Source organism: Molothrus ater, chromosome 1, assembly GCF_012460135.2.
Source record: "Molothrus ater isolate BHLD 08-10-18 breed brown headed cowbird chromosome 1, BPBGC_Mater_1.1, whole genome shotgun sequence".
Taxonomy (NCBI): domain Eukaryota; kingdom Metazoa; phylum Chordata; class Aves; order Passeriformes; family Icteridae; genus Molothrus; species Molothrus ater.
In genome coordinates, this window is record NC_050478.2 from 37,372,280 (window position 1) to 37,393,452 (window position 21,173).

General features: G+C 37.9%; 1 protein-coding gene across 1 annotated transcript in view; it reads left to right on the forward strand.

Annotated features, from left to right (window-relative positions):
• KCNH8 (potassium voltage-gated channel subfamily H member 8) overlaps positions 1-11,269 on the forward strand; it is a 176,956-nt gene extending 165,687 nt beyond the window's left edge. The window contains exon 16 of the mRNA XM_036379185.2: positions 9,455-11,269. Within this exon, the coding sequence (XP_036235078.1) occupies positions 9,455-10,165 (711 nt within the window). The 3' untranslated portion in view covers positions 10,166-11,269. The remainder of the gene's footprint in view (positions 1-9,454) is intronic.
• Positions 11,270-21,173: the final 9,904 nt, after the last annotated feature.

Consider the following 21,173-nt stretch of genomic DNA (forward strand, 5'->3'; position numbering starts at 1 on the left):
TCAACTGGAACAGTTCTGGGCTTCTCATTGCTTTTCTGGTGAAAAGTGATAAATAAATAAATCTTGGAGCAGGGCAATATGTTAATCAAAAAAAGAAAAAAAGCCTCCACACGTTGAAGGTCGTTTCTCTCCACATGCAATTTTAATTTCACCCTAATAATACTATCTGAACAAAATGTTATGCAACTTGTTCATTCACATTAACATAACACAGGCGATAGGACCAGGTTTAGATTTCATAGGTAATATTCTGGGCTCAAATCCCAGAGATGGATGGGTATCCTCCAAGTTCTCCCATGGATCAAAATTTACATTGGAAAAAATGCATGACTGAATGGCTGCTTAATTGCATATTCTACATGTACTCAAACATACCCAGCTGGAGTTTCTGAAGTGATAGTACAGAGTTGGTGCTTACCCAAAGGAGCTTCTGAGTAGCCTTGCTGATCCACAGTAGCTGCTGCTTGAAGTTTTTTGTTGTTGTATAAAGTATAGAATTCTTTTAGACCCAGTGTTTTCATCATTCGATCATTTGATGATGACCAGTAATGGGTTAGCACTGTTACTGCAGCAGACTACTAGCAGTAGTTAAAATACCAGCAGAGTCAGAAACAAAGCTATTAAAGACATACAGTCTCCTCCTGGTAAAGAAAACATGAGAAAACAGGTCAGAAGTAGCCAGCAGCAGTAAACACTGTCATTAATACATTTTCCAGTGGAGATCAGAAATCAATGAATGAATGCAAAAATAACTGCTTTCATGAAAGGCAATTGTATTACAACAGTTCACTAGTTAGCTTAGAAACATTTCAGCTATTCATGGGGGGTAAAAGACATGTGTCTATCCATTCAGACTTTTAATACAGTCTCTTGTTAGCAAAGCAAGCAAATGTTACCCCAGAGAAAATTCTACAAAATTAGCTATACCTATTTTAGAAATACAACTGAGCTCTTGGCAGTATTTTAGGTATATGGCATTCACTACATAATCCAAAGGCCATTTCATTTACCTAAGAGAGTAACAGAAGTCAGTGCCTTGTTTCACTTCTCAGATTTGTTAACTTTAGTAGTAATGGATGCACAGACTTCCTCTAAGGAGAGTAATCTCCAGAGTCAGCACAGTGGATGTGGGACAAACTTGAACACACCCCTAATTGCTGTTATACAGCTCCATGGTTTGGCTGCTCAGCCAGTTAACCACCTTCTTCACTTCCTCACCTAACTTCACTGCTCATTGAGCATTCAAGCTGATACAGGAATTTCCTCCCAGTTCAGTATTGCAAGGTAGACTGGAACAGGATGACTTTATCTCCTACCATGTTTGTCCCTTCCTCTTAGAATAAATAATTACTGAATAAGGCAGGCATGATATTCATTACAGTTCAGTAACTTCAGTATATAGCAGGTGAGAGCTAGGGGTTCAGGTTCTTGTTCTGGTAAAAACACAGTTTTTTAAGCAATAGTTTCAAGATTAGGTTACTCAATATTTACCAGCATTGTACATTTTCTGAGCTGGGGAAAGCTTGATTCAAAGACCTCCTACAAACTAAGCAGAGCAAGAATTCAGGAAGAGTATTCTGCCTTACAAGACTGTGTCCTTCCTTTGCAGAGATCTCTACACATGACCTGGTCTTTCCAACGCATTTGTCTGCAAAGACTGATCAAATGAGTGTATCTGGACATTTATCATATTTTCAGAAGCAACCACTTATCTGATGCAATCATAGATAACTACTAAGGAGCCCACAAAGTAAAAATAGGAAACCACTAAGCAGATTTTCTGAGGTATACAGACAGACAAGACATTTAGATTAAAGCACTTGCCTATCACTGTCCCATTGCCTGTATCCTTTAAGGCTTTTAACTCTCTATCATTTGAAAGCCACTGCATGAAAAGGGCAGAGAAATATCTTGATTCAGTTTGAAAAACCAAACCTGAATTATTTAAAACAGATCAGTTAAAATAAGAAAAATACCCAATATTTAGCCATATTTCCCCCCCCTAATTACAAGTACATATTCTCCATTCAAAAACACAGGTACATGATTCTGAGCTCAGATAAAAAGGCCATCTCATACAGTGCATGAAGACAAACTCAAGCTGCTTTGTCATGTCCCCTGGTTTCTTCATATGCAACCCAGCTTCAGTGCAGCCTCTCTCAGCTTCAGAAATCTGGGGGCTGATTCCATGTCTTAATGTCTTACCACATTAGTAGATCCCACAATTACAGTACTAAAACAGTATAATGAGCACAGTACTCACGTTTCTCCCATTCAACTGAAAAACAAACAAACATGAGGAAATATGAATAGGGTCAGGTTTTGAGCTAGATAATTGCCTTCTATTTAGCTCCACATTGGAGCACTTAGTGGAAATTCAGCTATTTTTAATTTTAGGTTTTTTTAAAAGCAAGTACTTAAAATAAGCAATCTGGCATGTATGCAGAACAGAGAAAATATGTTCACAGGGCTATTTAACTTTCAACTAACAAAAAGAACAATCCTAAACAAATATGTTTATTTTCCAAATCATAAATTTTATGCATATATTATTTTAAAATGTATTTCAATTCCAGCTGACAAAAATCAATCCTATTCTCCTCTCAGTACTGGAAAAAAATGCATTTTTAATATTAAAAATATATGCAAATGATAATCAAGGCCACAAAAGAAAATTTGGTGAAGCCAGTCAGGCTTCTAGTTTTACATAGGGGATATATTGTTAAAGTTCAATTTGCGACTTGAGAGCTCATATAATGAACTCGCTTGACTTAGAGTAATTAAATACATGCTCTTCTTAACAAGTTCATAACTCTATCAGCACACAAGAGAAATTACTTTGCAGCAAGGCTATCCCAGTGATTTGGTTTGTAAAACATCCTTCAATCAAGAAAAATGTGGCAAAAAGTGAACTAATGACATTTATAGATGATAAAAACTATTAAATGTAATCTACCCATTTTGGATTTTAGCCATGTAAATTTCACATTAAAGCAAAAACATAAAACCAAATATCATTTGTATGAAGAAATAAAAGCTTTCTAAACATTACGTGCAGACTAAATTCACTTTGCCTACTGAGATTTTTAAAAATACATCTCTTTTAGCACTGACATTCATGTTTCCAAAGAAGCTTGTTGTTTTGTCTCTCTACTCTCATACTTTGATAGCTGTAGAGAAGCCTTTCCAGCTAACCTTTTTCTTCTTTTAGTGTTAGTTTAATAGGCATTGGCTGATGAATGTAACAAAAATAGTTGATGCTCTGAAGCTTAGATTTTTATATTAACCAGAACACACTGCACCTACATGGTATAAGTCCCATATGCTGTGGTGTGCCCCTGGCACTTTTCCTTGGTAGAAAGGCACCTGAGACAAAGGAATTAACCAAGAGGCAGCCATGCAGTATACAAATCAACTGGACACCAAAAACTGACTTCAAATTTGAATAAAAAATATTATTACCATGACAGATGATGACGTCCAGTTAATATCTAACAGGCATTTCAAAATGTTTCTGTACTCATAACATCTATTTTCCCAACATCTAAATGTGAATGCCTGTGGGTATGCAAGTTCATAAGTTCACAGTTTTTTTCGTTTTTGCCTAGAAGAGCGTAAGAAAAAGTTGATTGGTGTTCTCCTTCTAAAGTCAATTTATTCTGGAAACACGCTATTCCAGCAAATCTCAGCAAACCAAATTTCTTTTGACTTTTTTTGCCCATTAAATTTGCTAAAAGCTTTTCACTGACATAATTTTCTTTTGAATTGTCTTTGGTTTCATCTTGGAAGTCACTGACAAAGTACACAATGTCAAGCAGCCTTAGTAATTCCTTGTGGAAAAAAAACCCTTGTAGAGTTCAATTAAAGAAGATATGTTGTTTATGGATCCTGGGAGTATGATTAATGCCGACAAAGTGTCATTTAGCAGACCTCCATAGACTATTTTCTATAATACTCTGCATAGGCAGAACTTCATAATTATGCCTCTGACATTTTCTTTTCAGATGTAATGTTTAAGATTTATCTTTCTTGAATTTCATATTACTGATATTTAAAAGTGAACATGAATTCCATTTAGGCATTGAAAATAAACATTAAATAAAAACAGATCTGGACAGGATGCTGAAAAGAATATCTTAAAGTGTCCATGGATGACAGCAAGCTATTGGTCATAAATCATTCCAATCATGTAAGAATGCAGCTTATGATGATTATGTCCCCCTCATATTTTCTTGTAGTTCTAGAAGAATGTCAGATGGACAGTAACATCTTAGAAGTCTTCTGACAAGATAAATATTACATCTAAAGTTTCTTTTTATATTTTAAAACAGCTCTTCAGTTAAAGAAGAGAATTATAGTTTTGCTATGGTTTATTCTTAAGAACCATAATGTTGCCTGTCTTCTTTTAACTATTCATTTAGATGCTTACAGAAATTGTATGCTTAATATTTTTGCCCAACATCATATATACTACCTCAGGTTTCCTTTCATCAGTACACATTGCCAGCTTCTCTTCTCCCAGCCACCTGGGATTTCCACAATCCTCCATTTTTTCTCAATCAATAGCTAGTCAGTCAGTTTGTCTCTGGTAATTTTTAATTCCTTGAAGCAGTAATTTCCAAACCTGATTTTCTTATTGCCACCATTATGCTGACACCATCCTGATTCTTTGCCAATCTGAAGGCAGGAGTCCACATTCAACAATCATAGAATCATGAAATGGTTTGGGTTGGAAGGGTCCATAAAGATCATCCAGTTTCCACCCCTCTGTCAGGGGCAGGGACACCTTCCACTAGACCAGGTTGCTCAGAGACTCATCCAACCCAGCCTTGAACACTTTGAGGGATGGGGCACCCACAGCCTCCCAGTGCAATCTGTTCCAGTGCCTCACCACGCTCACTGTAAAGAATTTCTTCCTAATATTTAAACTAAATCTACTGCCTTTCAGTTTGAAGCCATTACCCCTTGTCCTGTCACTGCATCCTCTTGTACATGATCCCTCTCCATCTTTCTTGTAGCCTCCCTTTAGGTACTAGAAGGTTATTTCAAAGCCTTCTCTTTTCCAGGCTGAAAAATCCCAATTCTCTTAGCCTTTCCTTGGAGGACAGGTGCTCTATACTTCTAACCAAGTTTCCTCTCATACCGCTCTGCCTCCCCTCCCCTTCCCACCAGATTCACTCCCAGTGAATTATTATTAAAATAATTCACTCCCACAAATTATTATTTAAACTGCAGTTTGGGAACCCCTTTTCTAGACTGAATTTCATGGGACCTCTGTTAACTTGAATATATTTAAATACTCTAGTCCTTTGTACTTCTCTCGTTTATCCTTGTGTGTTTAATAGCAATAATCTTGGTGTCCTAATTTACCCAGAAAAACTGGTCACTGGAACTACCAAAGAGCTGGCTAGAGAGTCATCAGACAACCAAATTTCCTACTCTTACATGGTAAAGCCAATTGCACAACCTTCCAGATTCCTGGATTTATGTCACTGAAACTGAGTCATCATATCATTGCACAAATCCTATAGGTTTAATCTGAACTCAGATTAGCTGCACTGGATTTTTTTTTTTCTGCAAGTAGCTTTGTTTCTAAAGCCATTAAATCAGAAACATCTGTCACCACAATACCAATGGCCACAGAGCTGCTGATAGATGATCAATGAAGAGGCTGTCCCTGGTCAATTCTTGTTTCATTCATTCACCAGTGCAGTCAGTAAGAAACAGAATACCAGCAGTTAGTTAATCCGAGCTTCAAAGACAACTCTTTCTAGCTGAAAATCTCCCTGACTTAATGAAAAACCAAGCAAGGGAATAGAGAAGCTGCCATATGCAGCCCAAGCCAGGCAGCTCCTCCACTCTGCCAAAATACAGCTTCCATTTCTCAAGAAGCCAATATTCATCTTCACTTCTTTGGGTTTTTAGAAAGAGTCAAAGCAGGAAGATATCTGGGTCTGAAGTTTGAATTTCAAAAGGGAGTAAACACAGGGTGAGAAAAATATGTACAAATAGGAATCTAATCAGCATCTAATCAGAAAAGAAGTCTTATTTTATCCATTATTTAAATTTAGGGTTGATTATTAAAGTCACCCTAGGACATTCAGAATTATCCAGGAACAGTGATGATAGCTAGGTATTCCAGTTTAAAATTTGTCTTTAAAACATAGATATTGGAATATGTAATGGGAAGAAAAATAAATTTGTTCAGCCATTTAAACGAGCAACAAGCATTACACCATTCCTACCTAACTACATGGAACAAAATACTCAAACTGCTGAACAGTTTAATACTGGTAGTAAAGAAAAATACTCTTTCTTCTGAAACTGCCAAAGTAATTTTAAAATACAAAATACATCTACTGAAATTTTTATTTTAACCTCTATTTTGAATATATTCTTTCCTGATAACATAGTCTACTAAAAAGGCACCAGCACATCGCTTTCAACCAGTTTGAGAAGCACCTCTTGCTACTTGAAGCTAAATCTGTATAAAACCCAGTTTCTACATCTGGAAACATTGCAGTATCTTTTTCAAGTCCTAGGAAGTGTTAAGGCAGCATTTCAAGTATATTTGGGATCTCAGAGATAATTTTAAAGCTGTCTGCCTAGCACAGCAGGTACCATTTGTACCAATAGCTGTTTTGCCTAGCAATAATCAGTGATCTCCTAAAAAGAGTGCAGTCTTACTGGCATGCCAGGAATTAGCCCTTTTTCCTCAAGAAGAAACCATACTGCTTTCAATTTCTCTTTCATAGACTTAAAATTCCTTTGGCTTTTAATCCCTGTTCTTTTGCACTTTCTCAAACATTGTGAAATTTTTAATAGTACTGATAACATTTTTTCCCCCCCGTTACACCTTTTAATTTGCATCTGCTCAGGGATCTCTTTAGGGTATAAAAATAATAGCATAAACAGGGTAATGTTGGTAGGAACACTAATAGTATGCTATGCGTGTATAGGACTACAATAATATAGAGACATATTATAATTAATCGCAATATAGATACTGGAGGTTTAATCTTTTCATCCTGTCATTGTAAAATCCTGAAAGCTACATATTTTTTTGTGTATGTGACATCCAGAATGGGTCCAAACAAATCTTACTAACTGATAGTGGTGAATTAAGTTTGGCATAACTATTCTGACTATCATCCTACTGGAAATGATTAAAGCTTACTTTATAGGGGTTTATCAGTTAAATTCCTATGTTGGTGCAAGAGCAAGTTTGTGAGAAGGAAACATTCTATGAGCTAGCTGATAAATCAAAAGCAGAGTATCTGGGTACTTGAGCAAGTAGTAAAGAACAGAAATTCAGCGTTGCCACAAGTGCTGATGCTGGGATTGATTTTTGCTGTATTTTCTTAATAATTTGACAAAAGAAATATGCTAAATGATGATTCAACTTCTAAAAAGCTCATAAGTGATGAGAAATGGAAAACAAAAACGAGACTCAAACCAAACAAGACATTTTAAAATTGCGGATATTTTCACACAGCATTCATAGTTTAGGTAAGGTACATATTCATAAGGTAGTGTCAACATTTTTATTTGCATATTTGCAGAAAGCCCTGAAAAATGATGCAAGTTTGGAAATTATGCACAGAAAATCATTGCTGTATCCATGAGGTGTAGGGGCCAGTGATGATCCTAAAAAGAACTGATGACCAGTAAATCTAGATAGACAATAAAACCCATGGCTATCTTCCCCCATCCTTCCCAAAAAAAGCTTTTGGAGGTTTTGTAATACCATCTCCTAGGGTCCAACAGAACATAGGAGTTCTTGTGAGGTTGACTTGTCCAGAAATCTCACTGTGTTTTCTCACAGTCTGATGGTACCAATAACCCTCACTGGCTCCTCTGACCCCGTGGGAAGCCTGCTCACAGAGCATTTTGGCAGCATATTTTAATTGCTCACATTAACTGAAGTTACCAGGCATTCAAAGCTTAATCTCTGCTGACAGAAGAGGATCTCATGGTATTTTCTATCTACCATGACTCAATTAGACAAGGCAGAAAGAAAGAGAAGTGCAAAGACAGAGGTCCTGTCACCTGCCACTCAGGAGTCTTCTCCCGTTAAGGATTTTATCTCCAGAGGCAGTGTGATCATTATAAAATTATTAAACAATAATTTGGGTTTGACCTCTCAGCTCAGAGAAAAATAAATAGATCTATAGGAGCTGTATTGTAACTTCCTACTTTCTTCTCCAAATTTCTTTATAATAATTGTGCCTGTAATAACAGAATCAAACTCAGCCTGAAATGTATTTCAGCAGATTTCTTCAGAACTATCCTGACAGAACAATGAAAATTAGTTTGTGAAGGTCATCTAATCAGTGGTGTCTCTAACTGATGTTAAAGAAAAGCTCCCTGAATTAGCTATTTTCTTTTTGACATGTAGCTTGAAGATTAATGTGCAGTCATGTCTTTTTTCAACAGAGTAGCATCATTATGAGAAACTCTATATTCATTATAATGATGGTGCTTTGACCTAAAAGAGATTGATAACCATCATGGACACAAATTTACTTTCTACCCTTTGAAATTATGAATGGGTTACTTTTATGTTTGAACTAGACTTTTCTTTGCCAAAACATCCTTATAAAGGCATAAAAAATATGCCCATTAATGTTAAAATGCCAGTCAACTTTAAAACACAGATTCAGAACTTGCCCATCTGATCCTCACCCAAAACAGCAGTGTTGAGGAAAGACTTCATGTATTTTATGGAACCACATGGATGCTATCAGCAGTTTCAGCATTTAAGAGAAAAAGTCTAATTAAAAATCTGATTCTTCCTTTTGCACATGCACCAGATAAATCTATGCAATGGATTAATGTCTGTTATATGTAGTACCTTTCAAGCATACTCAAAAGTGCATGGAAACAAACTGTTCCACAATCTTATATTTTTTAAATAATTATAGGTAGCAAGTGAGTTTTAGAGTTTTCAGGTTTCCCCCCCCTTTTTTTTTGTAGTAGTCCACAAGATTTTCATTTAACTACTATTTGCATCCAGCAACTTAGAATATGGATTTCTTTTATTTTGCTATAAAGACAGCAGTATACTTCATATGTATTTCTAAAAAAGATTTCTCAAGAACTCATTTTTATGTAATTCATCAGCATGAAATTGTTTACTAAGAAAGTTTTGTGGTTTAAAATATTTAACAATTGATCAAGAGAATATTGATGTCATACTGCATCTGGAAATCATCTCAGTTCTGATCCTATGACCGTTTTTTATATACAGAAAATAATTTGAAATCAGGTAAATTAAAGATCTGGAAGGAATATTTCCCACATATACACTAGCAAAATGCATTTCTTTAGTGTAGAAACACTGTGCCAAAGATTAAAGTTGCTATTGCTAGAAAGAAAAGAGGGATGGATATGTGTACATATTTTAAGCATGGTGCATGAATAAATACTGTGATATTTTGCCCTTTCACAACAGATGACATCTTTAAGTCAAGAAGTCTCACAATTACGTAAGGATATGAAGAATGTGATGCACCTTCTGGAAAACCTACTCACGTCCCAGAAGCCTCCAGGATTCTGTGCTGTGCACAGCCTATCTCGAAGTCCCACACTGGACAGTCTGCAGCCTCGAGTGGCTTGGACTACACATCAGCCTTGCTCTCACATGCAAGCTGGCAACTTCACTTGCACCAAAGCACAACTTTGTCGTGGAAACACACTATGTGACATTTGGAATGCAGATCTGTCTTCTGTAGGCAGCAGTCCCCAAAGGACTGAACCCAACCTGCAAAATTCTATGGATGGTGAACTTTATTATACAACAGGCCTTCAAAATTCCCCTTCCCAGTATCAGGTAATTCAGAAAGACAATCTGCAATTTTTAAGATGCACCTCTCCCCATTCAGACACTACCCTGACTCCTCTTCAGTCTATTTCAGCAACCCTTTCTCCTTCAGTATGCTCTTCATCAGAGGCATCACTGCACCTAGTGCTGCCCAGCAGATCAGAGGAAGGGAGCTTTAGCCAAGGAGCAATCAGCTCACTAAGCCTTGAGAACCTGCCAGGATCATGGGACCTGGAAGGAACAGCCGGAGTAACTTCTGCACAGACTCCAGATTTCCCAATAGACATTGTGACAAGCACAAGGGATGTTAAAGATAAAGACTGCCAAGCCATAGATGTATGAGAAACAGTGAAGTGGTACTCAGAGCATGCTCCACAGCTGCCAGTTTCAACTTTAGAGAGTACTGCATGACTGCTTTATTTGATCCCCGTTTTGGCTATCATGGAGACTAACAAACATGAAAATTCAGACTTATAGAAAGTAAGAAAAGGTAATGGTTCATACTATAGGAAAAACAAAAATTTCTAGATTCTAGAAGCATGTTGAAAAAACATTTTCAATACAGATATAACCTGTCTGTTTGACAGACTTTTGTGATAGTCCAAAGACCCTGAGGGTCAGAGCAGCTGGAAGTCTAGCACAAAGAACTGTGGGTGGCTTTTGTTCATCGAAGCAAAGGTTTTCCCTGAGTGTCTGACTGTTGTTCCCAAACAATATCTATGGCACTGTTTGCTTCAGGTGATCGTGGGTCCTGCTGGTCTTTTTGTCAGTTCTGTGAAGGCAAAGGACATTCGCTGCATGTCATCTAGACAATCAACCAAATAGAGCTGCTAGAGAGTGCTTAGATGTTGCACGTTATTTGTCATGTAAATGAAACCTCCTAATTTATCTAAAAATACTATTTTTATATACTTGGTATGAAACATGTACCTAAAATTATTTAAAATATTTATAAAGAGAATAAGAGTTTGGTTTCATTTTGGTAAAAGCTTGCAGTTTTAACGAGAAATGCACTACCATCGTGTATTAGATCAAATACGATTTATTGTTAAGATATCATGTAGTTTACAAATGGCTTCCCTTTTATGTGCATGCAATTTGCAATGAATGTACTCATTCTGGTGGAATACAAATAAATTAAGGTATTATTTTATTTAAAAAAATAAAAGAGCTGGAATGTAGTATCGTATAATAAGGTATCACTACTTAAAAAGTGAGTTGTTATACTGCTAACATTAGGTACTCTTGGTTTGTGTTTTAGTATTGCGTTGTCATTTGTAAGACCAAGTCAACATTTAAATACATTCCTGTTTAGGGGCTTTATATCTGGTTAAGAACATGAAAAGGGATGAAAACCAATGAGCAAACTGAGGAATACTGAAGGAGAAAATTACAATTTTAATAAGTCTGAATCAAAGAATTAAGATTAAAGTAGTTATTTATTAATTGGTCTTTTTGTCTCATCTCTGAAAACTAGCTTTGATTTTTAGTCAGAATTTTTTTAAAGGAAATACTATAGGTTTGGTGAATTATTTAATCCAGAATCTGACTTAATGCACTCCCAACTTTTCTTTTTCTGGTATTTAATGTACTAGAAACATATTGCTACAGTGCAACCAAGGCTACAGATTTGCATTGGAATTTTGATTTTTTATATATAAAGATGTGCAGTGAGCATCAAATTTACATATCCTTTAACAAGCTTTCTAAAAAAAACCACACTTACAAGCCAAAATAAATGTCCTAAAATGGATAAGTAAACTAAGTTATATTTAATACAATTCATTCATGCAAACCGGTGGTTATCAAATTAAAATTTTTACAGAGCACAGATTTAGGTTTAACTTCCTCAAGAGGTTGTTTTGGTGGGATTTTAATAGAAACTTCAAAGACGGAATATATTTTAACATTTGGCTCTGTGTGTGAATACAAACCCAGGCTGACACTCTGTACCCAGCCTACATCCTTCCACAGCCATTTTCCTACTGGTACAAATTAGGGATAAAGTGTCATCTCCCATTTTGGGCTACCTGAATTTTGCCAGTGTGTCTGCACCTCAATGTGAGTGTTTGTATACAGGGGTTCTTACTTTCCCTTTATTCCAGTTTTTACTTAGTTTAAGGTTAAATAGAGAAGTACAGATTAAATAAAGAATATCCCAGAAATTTTAAAAAATAATAAAATAATAATAGTAGCAAATACAGTAGCAAGTACAGTTCTATGATATTTCTGCAAACAGTCCTGGTTCACCTTCAGCCATCCACTGTCGCCCACCCCACTTCAGCACTGGGCAGGAGGCGGGGGGAGGCTGCCTGCTCCCCACACCCAGGGCAGGAACCCCACCACACCTCAGCACCCTACAGCCACAGTCCTCTCCTGTCCTCGCCACAAGGTGCAGTTCCTTGGGATGCACTGATACATCCTGCTCAGCTGTCCGCAAATCCTGATTCCTCAGGCTACTGTATTCCAATTACTCACTGAGAATGCACAAACACACCATGCCTAGTTCCCAATATCATTTAACAATTTCCATTGCCCATATAAACTGGGGGAAGCATTTGCTTTCTCATTTCATGACATATAAACCAGTATGTATATGCATTAAGATTTTGGCATTGTGTTTTTTTTAATTTTCCAGTATAAACACTGGTGTCATGACATTGGAACCAGATGTTTTGTCCTGGAGTTTTTGTGTCAGTTTTGTATGAAAGTTTAAAAAGGTCAGTGGAAACACAAAAAATCCTCTTTGTATACACAGCCTTAGCTTTAGTGTTGTACATTTTATTCTCAAATGAAATTAAAAAAAGGCATGTGCAGTAATTATGTAGAAATAGCACTAGGATATCTGTGCTAAGTTGTTCCTTGTTTCTGCAACTGTCAAGCACATCCCAAACAAAGCTGGCAAACACTGTTTGTACTGGCCATAGTTTCAAGGAACACACAAGAATTGCAGAAATTCTGCAAGATGGGCATCACACCGGTGAGTGCACTGCCTTCCAAGGAAAAGCTCAAGGAACTTCAGACAAGGCAGGAACACCACCTTCATTCCAAGTGTTGTGGTTTAACCCCAGCCAGCACCCAGCCCCATGCCACCACTCACTCATTTCCTTCCTGTCAGAATAAGCAACAAAATTGGAAAAGTAAAAGCCAGAAAATTCATGGGTTGAGCTAAAGACAGTTTAACAGGGAAAGAAAAAGCTGTGCATGCGAAAAAAGCAAAGCAAGGAATGAATTCACTGCTTCCTGTGGGCAGCAGGTGTTCATCCATCTCCAGGAGAGCAGGACTCAGTCGTGCGTAACTGTGACTTGGGGAGACAAATGCCATCACTCCAAATGTCCCTCCCTGCCCTCCTCTCCTCCAGCTTTAGTATGCTCAGCATGGCACCATATGGTATGGAATGTCCCTTGGGTAAGTTGGGGTCAGCTGTCCTGGCTGTGTCCCCTCCACCTTCCTGAGCACCCCTCGCCAGTGGGTGAGGAGAGGAATAGAAAAGGCCTTGGCTCTCTGTAAGCCTTGCTCAGCAGTACCAAAAACCCTTTCATCACCCTGTTTCAGCATAAATTCAATCCACAGCCCCACACCAGCTGCTATGAAGAGCTGGTATGAAGAGCTGTGCGAAGGAAATTGAAAATCCCAGCCAAGACCAGCACACCTGGACAAAATCAAGGAAAGAAAGAGGAAGGTCTTGAAGGGTTGTACTATTTCAAACTCCCTGACACCATCATAGTATGAAAGTCCCAGGAAAAGCATTCCTCAAGCAGCTTTTGCAGAGAGTATCTGCAACCAGTGCAAAAAATTTCACTTTTGAAGGTGAAATGAAAATTCACAGGGACAAATGTGAAAGCTTATACTTTTGAAATGGAACAATATCCAAGCAAGATTACCATGGACATAGTAATTCTACACACAAAGCTGCCATTGAGGATATATGGGATTAAAGCAATAAGCATTGTCATATTTACATGCTACCTTCAAAAGACTTTCAGTATGAAAATCAATACAAGCATCCCATACCCTAACATCCAACCATCCAGTTCAGAATTTATTCCTTTTTACATTAAGCTTTACAAAAATAAAAAAATAAAATCGTTTTTTGCTATGGATTGTTCTTCTCATCTAATTCTGCACCAGTTTACTTCCTAAGTTTTTACATTTCCTTCCTTTCTTGCATTTACCATCACCGTTCATTTCTTCTTTTGTAGAGTAACTGTATTTTTTTCCCCTCTCTATTTATTTCCCCATTTTTTTTCTCTCATTTATTCAGTTTTATATCCTCTTTCTAACTTCATCAAATTCAAGCATGTCTTTTATTTCCTGGTAATTTTTCTATTAAGAATCATCCCAAGTCTGCCACTAATAAACTAAATGGTTACTGAACTCTGTCATGCAACAGGACACCATATTCAGTCTCTGGACTCAGGCAGTAAACCACTGGACTTTAACCAAAATCTCCTGCACTGTTATATTCTCACAATGCTGTAGTTGCTTTCACTGGGAATGGGAAAAAGAATGGAAAACATGAAAAAGACTCACTGGAAAACAAACAAATCAAAATACCCAAAGTAGAAATGATGTACCTGTCTTCTGCTCCAGATACATCATTACAGATATGTATTTGTCTTGTGCCCATGGTACCTACTAGATTCAATTTAAGAAACACAGCTTATCATGAATTCTGCAAATACTTATCATTTTTTCACAAATCATAACCAGCTCTTGTGATAACCTTGCTTTGACCATTGACTGGTTATCTACCACAAATAACTTACTCTAATTAGTCCATCTGCTGTCTGCACATAAGATTTCAATACATTTCCCTTTGTGAGGCAATTATGTAACACACTGCGTCAATAACCTACCTGTGGCTTGTAAAAAAGTCCTGTGTTCCACAAATGAAGCCTTGGGTTGAAACAAACTGATCTCAACATTTTCTACATCTTCTTTCCTTAACGTAAAAGCACATGGTTCTCACACGCCTCTCAGTGGGATACACTTTAGATATTTTCTGCTGCTGGGACTACCACAAAAAGTGCACAGTCACATTCCCATGTTCTAGAAGAACACTTCTAACAATTTACCTCAGTCTTAAAAGAATGAGGTTATAGCTGGTAATTTAGCAGTGGAGTAAGAAATTAGAAAAGTAAAGGGGCTGGTGCTTGGTTTTCTGGATCACTCTCCTATCTCAGCAACAAGAATTTATCCAGCTGTCATCAATTCCAGCAGCCTACATGGTACTGAGTCTTTGCTTCACTCAGAAAATCAAGTAGTTTATCTCAAGAAATCCAAGCTCATCTCATTCATTATCTGCAAATTGTCAAAATAGTTAGATACTAGTAAAAATTAATTCACGGCTGCAGGTTTGTTAGATAATGCCGCATGCAAAATCGGTTTCACCCCTTTCAAGATGAGCATAAAAATCACATCATCATTCCCAGACCAACCACTGATCTCCTGTGTATTTTATGACATTCTCTTCCCAGGGTCTCTTCATTTCTCCTATCATACATTTTCAGTGGCTACAACAATGACAAGAAACAGAAATTTCTGGTTTCAAAATCACAAAGAAATGCCACAGATCTGAGCCTTTCATTTAGAGAAACTGGAAAGAAAATTTTATCTACGTACCTTGCTACTTGAATTTCCAAGTCTTCAGAAATCTCTCAAAGTTCCAAGTAAATAATGTTTAAGAATTGAAAGACTCATGTCAGTCACAACTTGGTACCACAAAAGTTGTGCAAGAGGAAAACCATGCCTTCCTCTTTCAAATTATTTTAAATTTTAAAATTTAGTATGGATCCTTACATTTGTGCCTTGATGGTGTCTTTTAAGTCTGTGCATTTATTTCAAAGAGATTAACATTTGAATTTGTTCTCTCTTCACAGATCTTCTGGAACTCACTGATTTTTTTTGCTGTGGTAAATCCAAAGGTCTTATACATGACCAAGAAATGGAAAGGTAGAAAAAAAATAGTGAAGATCTTTATCTCCAATGACACTGAATTTTACAAATTATGCATTACAACTGTAAATGGCTAGTATGTATTTAACCATAGAATAAAATATCAACAGGATTAATATGACATGCAATAAATGCTTCCACCAACAGGCTTCTGAGAAGTATTTCCTCAGTTTTCAAATTTTATTATCCTAGATGCTGTGTTACCAACCTCACATATGCAAAGTGACAGAGTCCCTAAAAGAGCTACAACTTCAGACAACTATTTGAATTAATTCTCTTTTTCAAATGCCTTTGATCTATCACATTGATTTCTCTCAAAATGCAAAGTGATGCAAGAGTTAACAATCTCATAAATGACAGCTGTAGGAACAGCTGCATAAACTTGCAGTTTTGCCTGGTGCCAAACATTTTGTTTGTAACTCTTGTGATGCCTCAGGGTCCTTTGTGCAGAAGAACCCCAGGGTCTTAGAAAACAATGGTGGAAGTTTTAAATAAATCAAAGTGCAATAGCAGACTTCTCAGGGAAATGTGCAAATAGATTGAGGAATTTTTTTTAATTAAAATTTCATAGGCCTTCACATTTAACATCCACAAATCATCAGGACTTTTAGGACAGTCAATGCAAATTTCCAAATGTCTAAGCACGCTTTATCTGTGCTTAAATTTCACATCTCATATATACTGGGTAATGTTACATATATGTATTCACCCTGTCCTGGCCTACATAGTAACTATTCTTTATTTTTAGTGTAGTCTACCTCTGACTTCTTCATGGAATTAAATAGACCATGTTGTTCATCTTCTCACCCTAATACTATACAAAATAACTGTAGTGACTAAAAATCCACATATTTGGAGCAGTTTGCCTTCATGAGGCACTTTAAAGAGTTTGCTTCCTGTTCAAAAAAAGCAAAGCCTCCTTCAAGAAGGAGATTAAAAAAATAACCCACGCAGTGTTAACTTCCCTATGCACAAACAATCAAATCCCACGCGCCAGTTCCTTCTTGACTCTGCAGTCAGACACAGGACAAAAACTGCAGCACCCTGTGACAAATTGGAAGCACAAGCCTCAATAGGCAGCAATATTACAGACTAATTATACCTTTTTAAAGGCAGCGTTGTCAATCATTTACTTCCTGACTTGCCTTACATGGTTTTTTTAGCCTAACACATATATCTAGTGCTGCTGGATTTCATTTCCCCACCCCTACACAGCACTGATCCACAGAAATACAGCTGGTATTCTTACTAGAAAAATGCCAACATTATTTCAGTAACCATGCAAATAGCTTCTAAGCAGAATTTTAAAGCCTGTAGTATGCAAATGAATGAACAGGTTTCTTGCATTATACTTGTTTATAGGAAAGGAAAATGATAACCACTTAATAGAAAATATTTTTCATCTCACCCACAGTAGTCTTAAATTTTCCTAAAGTAAATAGCAAAAGTCTTTTCTGTGCCTTTGCTTGCAATGAAATTGTGGGAAGTAAGGACGTGACCAGGATGGACAGGAACAACACCAGCTACACATACATTCTCAGCATGCTACACTATCTCATAACATCATTTTTAATTGTTACTGAGTCATGATTGTCAAGCAGCTTAAATGTGTTCAAAGACAAGCAATCACCTGCTTATTTTTTCCCATACAGAATTACCAGTTTGTGTTATAGATCATGCCAGAGAAAATCTCTGATGAATGTATACATAGAGCATAAAAATAGTTACTGGCACCTGTACTACAATCACAGAGAAGGCAAAAATTCCTTATTCCCCACCTCTCCAAGAACATTAAAAGCTTTTTTTAAAAAAAGAAAATTTCTGCTTGGTCTTTTGTAAAACATTATATGTGTATTAGGTTTGCATGGCCAGGTTTTGGTAGCAATGGCTGCAGGGGTGGCTTCTGTGAGAAACTGCCAGAAGCTTCCTCCGTGTCCAGCTGAGCCAATACCAGCCAGCTCCAGAATGGACCTGCCACTGGCCAAGGCTGGGCCAACCAGAAATGGTGGGAATTCCACTGATAACAGATTTAAAAAGCAGGAACAAAAAAATTCTACGTAGAGGTAATTGTGGCCAAAGAAAAGCAGGGTAAGGATAAGTAAGAGGAACAACTCTGCCGACACCAAGGTCAGTGGAAGGCTCCAGGCACCCTAGCTGAGGTTCCCCTGAAGGCCTGTGGTGAAGACCAGGGTGAAGCAGCTGGATCCCTGCAGCCCATGGAGGTCATCAGGGATGCAGAGATCGACCTGCAGCTATGGGGGAGACCCACATTGCAATGGGCACTTGGCAGGGACCTGCGGACCCAAGGACAAAGGAGCGCACTTTGGAGCAGATTTTCTGGTAGGACTTGTGACCCTTTGGGGGACCCAGGTTGTACCCAGCTGTGCCTGAGGAACTGCACCCTGTGGAAAAATGACCCACATTACAGCAGTTCATGGAGAATTGCTTGTGAGATGGACTCACTTTGGAGGAGTTCAAGGAGAGCTGTCACCCATAGGGAACCCACAATGGAGCAGGGGAAAGATTGCTTACCCTGAGCAGCAGCAGGAGCAATGTGTTGTGAACTGACCATAACCCTGCTTCCCTGCACTGCTGAGGGGGAGGAGGTAGAGCTGGGAAGATGCTTTAAGATCTGGTTTTACTTCTCATTACACTGCTCTGATTTTCATAGTAAGAAATTCAAATGATATCCCGAAATTGAGTCTCTTTTACCTTGACAGTATTTGCTGAGTGATCTCAGACCTTATCTCAATCCATGAGCTCTTCATTATGTTTTCTCTCCCTCTCGTCCAGACGCAGAGGGGAGAAACAGAGAAGCTTTGAAAGACATTTGGCATAGATGGTCACCCCACTAGACTGTTTTGGGGGCTGAAACCCAGGAACATAAGGGTTTTGAGGAAAGGATGGTAACTGGGAGAGGCAAAAAGGAGCTCTGCCTCAGGCAGACCCAATGCAATCCTTAATACTCTCTTTCAGGACCGAATTCTCAGCAGTAACAAGTATAGGGCATCCAAGGTGATAGGCTGCCTGTTCCTGGTGCATACCAATATGTAAATGTGTGTTCTTTCAAATGTTGGTGAGAACAGAGACTTCAAGCAACCAGCTGTTATCAAAAGCCATTGTCTATACTGCTACTTACTAGCAGAAAAATGAAGCAGGCAAATTGTAAAAACTCTCAGGGACATTTGACAATATCCTTACCAGAGCCATAGCACAGCACAGAGCCTTTTGAAGCATTGGTCGCCCTTTGCTTCAATAAGAAAATTGTATTTGAAAATAAATGGCATCATATGGAGCTTAGTTTAGCAATTATTCACATTGCAGTAGAAACAGGAGCACCTAAAAGAGTTCAGGGGTCTGTTGTATTCACCACAGTATCTGGAGATAATACAAAGTTCAGAGAGCTTTCAACCTAACAAAAAAAAAAAAAAAAAGGAGTTGCACAAAGAGAAAAAGGAGCATGAAAAATTTATCCAAGGCCCCACAATGGCTTGCAGGGAGGCAGGAGCAGAACAACTGGCTGCCTCCATGGGTCCCTCTGCCCAGCCTGGAGGCAGCAGGCAGGCGTGGACTCCCTACCTGGCCTGCTGCCCAGCAGTGGAGGAGCAGTGTGAGCTGCACCAGGAAACAGAGCCCTAGGAGAGCAGATTATACTTCCAAGCATAAATGCTAAAGGATTCTCAGGACCATGCTCTGTGAAAATAGAGTACCTACAAACAAGACATATGGGAGAGTTGTCTGCAGTGAGGGCTGTATAGCAACAGCAGTTTCTGAACTTATTAAGTTTCTGAGAGCAGGTGCTTGAATTATGCCAGCCAGTTTGATAATTAATTAGCCTCTTTGTGTGTGCAAGGTAGAATAAAAGGAAGTCTCTGAAGGCCTTGCATAAGGTTTATTTCACACCTGCAATCCCAGGTCAGCAAGAGCAGCACAGCAGCCCTTTTCCTTAGCCTGCCATCAGACAAAAATCACATCTTAAAAATACCAACCCATGAGGATAAAGTTTGTCTCAGTCAAGTATTTTCAGGGGCAAGAAGGCAGACAGTGTGTTCCAGCAATATGCAACACATCTGCTGACTCTGCATGCACAGCTGTGCAAGCCACACTGCTGCTACAGTCAACCTTGCAACCACAGGCAGCCAAGTCCTTGAGAGGCATTTTACATCCTGTGCTTTCACTTCTTTTGCACCTTCTCCCCCAATCATTGTGCAAGCAGTAGTCAGAAGACCTCAGGCCCTATCTGAAACCAGAAATCAACAATAATTTGGGAAACATTATAATAAAAATTAAACAAACTTATTTAGAAAAAAAGGAAATAACTATATTCAGTGTTGCCTCTCAGCATAGTCTTTATGTGACTTAATATCCACTGAGACACTCAACAAGGTAAGGAAAAAATCTGGCAGCTTTGGGAATGGGAACAGACTCTCCCCACATCAGCAACAATTAGGTCCTTTACCATTATTTACAGCCAAACTTCAAGTTAAACATTTGAACAAATTCCATATTGTTAAGACAGTTGGATAATTCAATGTTTGACTGATTTGCCAGGTGATGCTGAATAGGCTGATGTAGACACAAATTCTTGTGTGGATGAAGATGTTAAAATTGGAACCTACCACTAAAAAAAACTGTTTTTTTTCTAGGAATAGGAAGTTTAGGTATTTTGTTGTATCTTTAATTTGAAGAAAAGCAAGGCCTCCTCAGCACTCATATCCTTAACCAATTAGGTTCAACTAACTTCAGATTGTCATATGCACATTATTTCAGACTTTTATTTTCCATTTAATTTAAACTCTCTACATGTGGTCAGTTGGTCCAAGGTTACCTTCTACAATGCCCCGGTTAGAAGTCCAAAATAGACCTAGGTACAGGACCTTCCTCTTGTTTTTTTTCAGTGACCATTTGGTGATTAAATCTGCAAGCTGTTGTCTCTCCAATGTGTGTTCTGCCTACCACTGTTAGTGGCATTTGTTCTCCAAACTATATTTAAGAAGTTAAAGTTTCCAACAGTGAAACAGTTCCCAGTTCTCTTTCTCTCACACAAATAACAGCACTGAACTTTCCAGACACATCCAAGTCTAGCCTAGAGAGTTTATGACAAGATCCTAATGTTCCTAGGGTCCCTTGCCAGCTCTAAGCTAAGTTCTGCAGGGTGGAAGAACATTTAAGGGTTTTTTTCAGTCATAAATGCCAGTGGCAGAAATTAATCTTTTTTTTTTTCTTAACTACAGCTTTATTGTATTTCCTCAGCCAGGGTATGACTCCCATACAGCCTGAGCTTTCCAGAGTGAACTCTTAATTCTTAATATTGATGTGAACCTGTTCTCACTTTCTGCTTTCCCACTATTTGGTTTAAACTAGAATGTGGTGACTTAGAAATAACCTTTT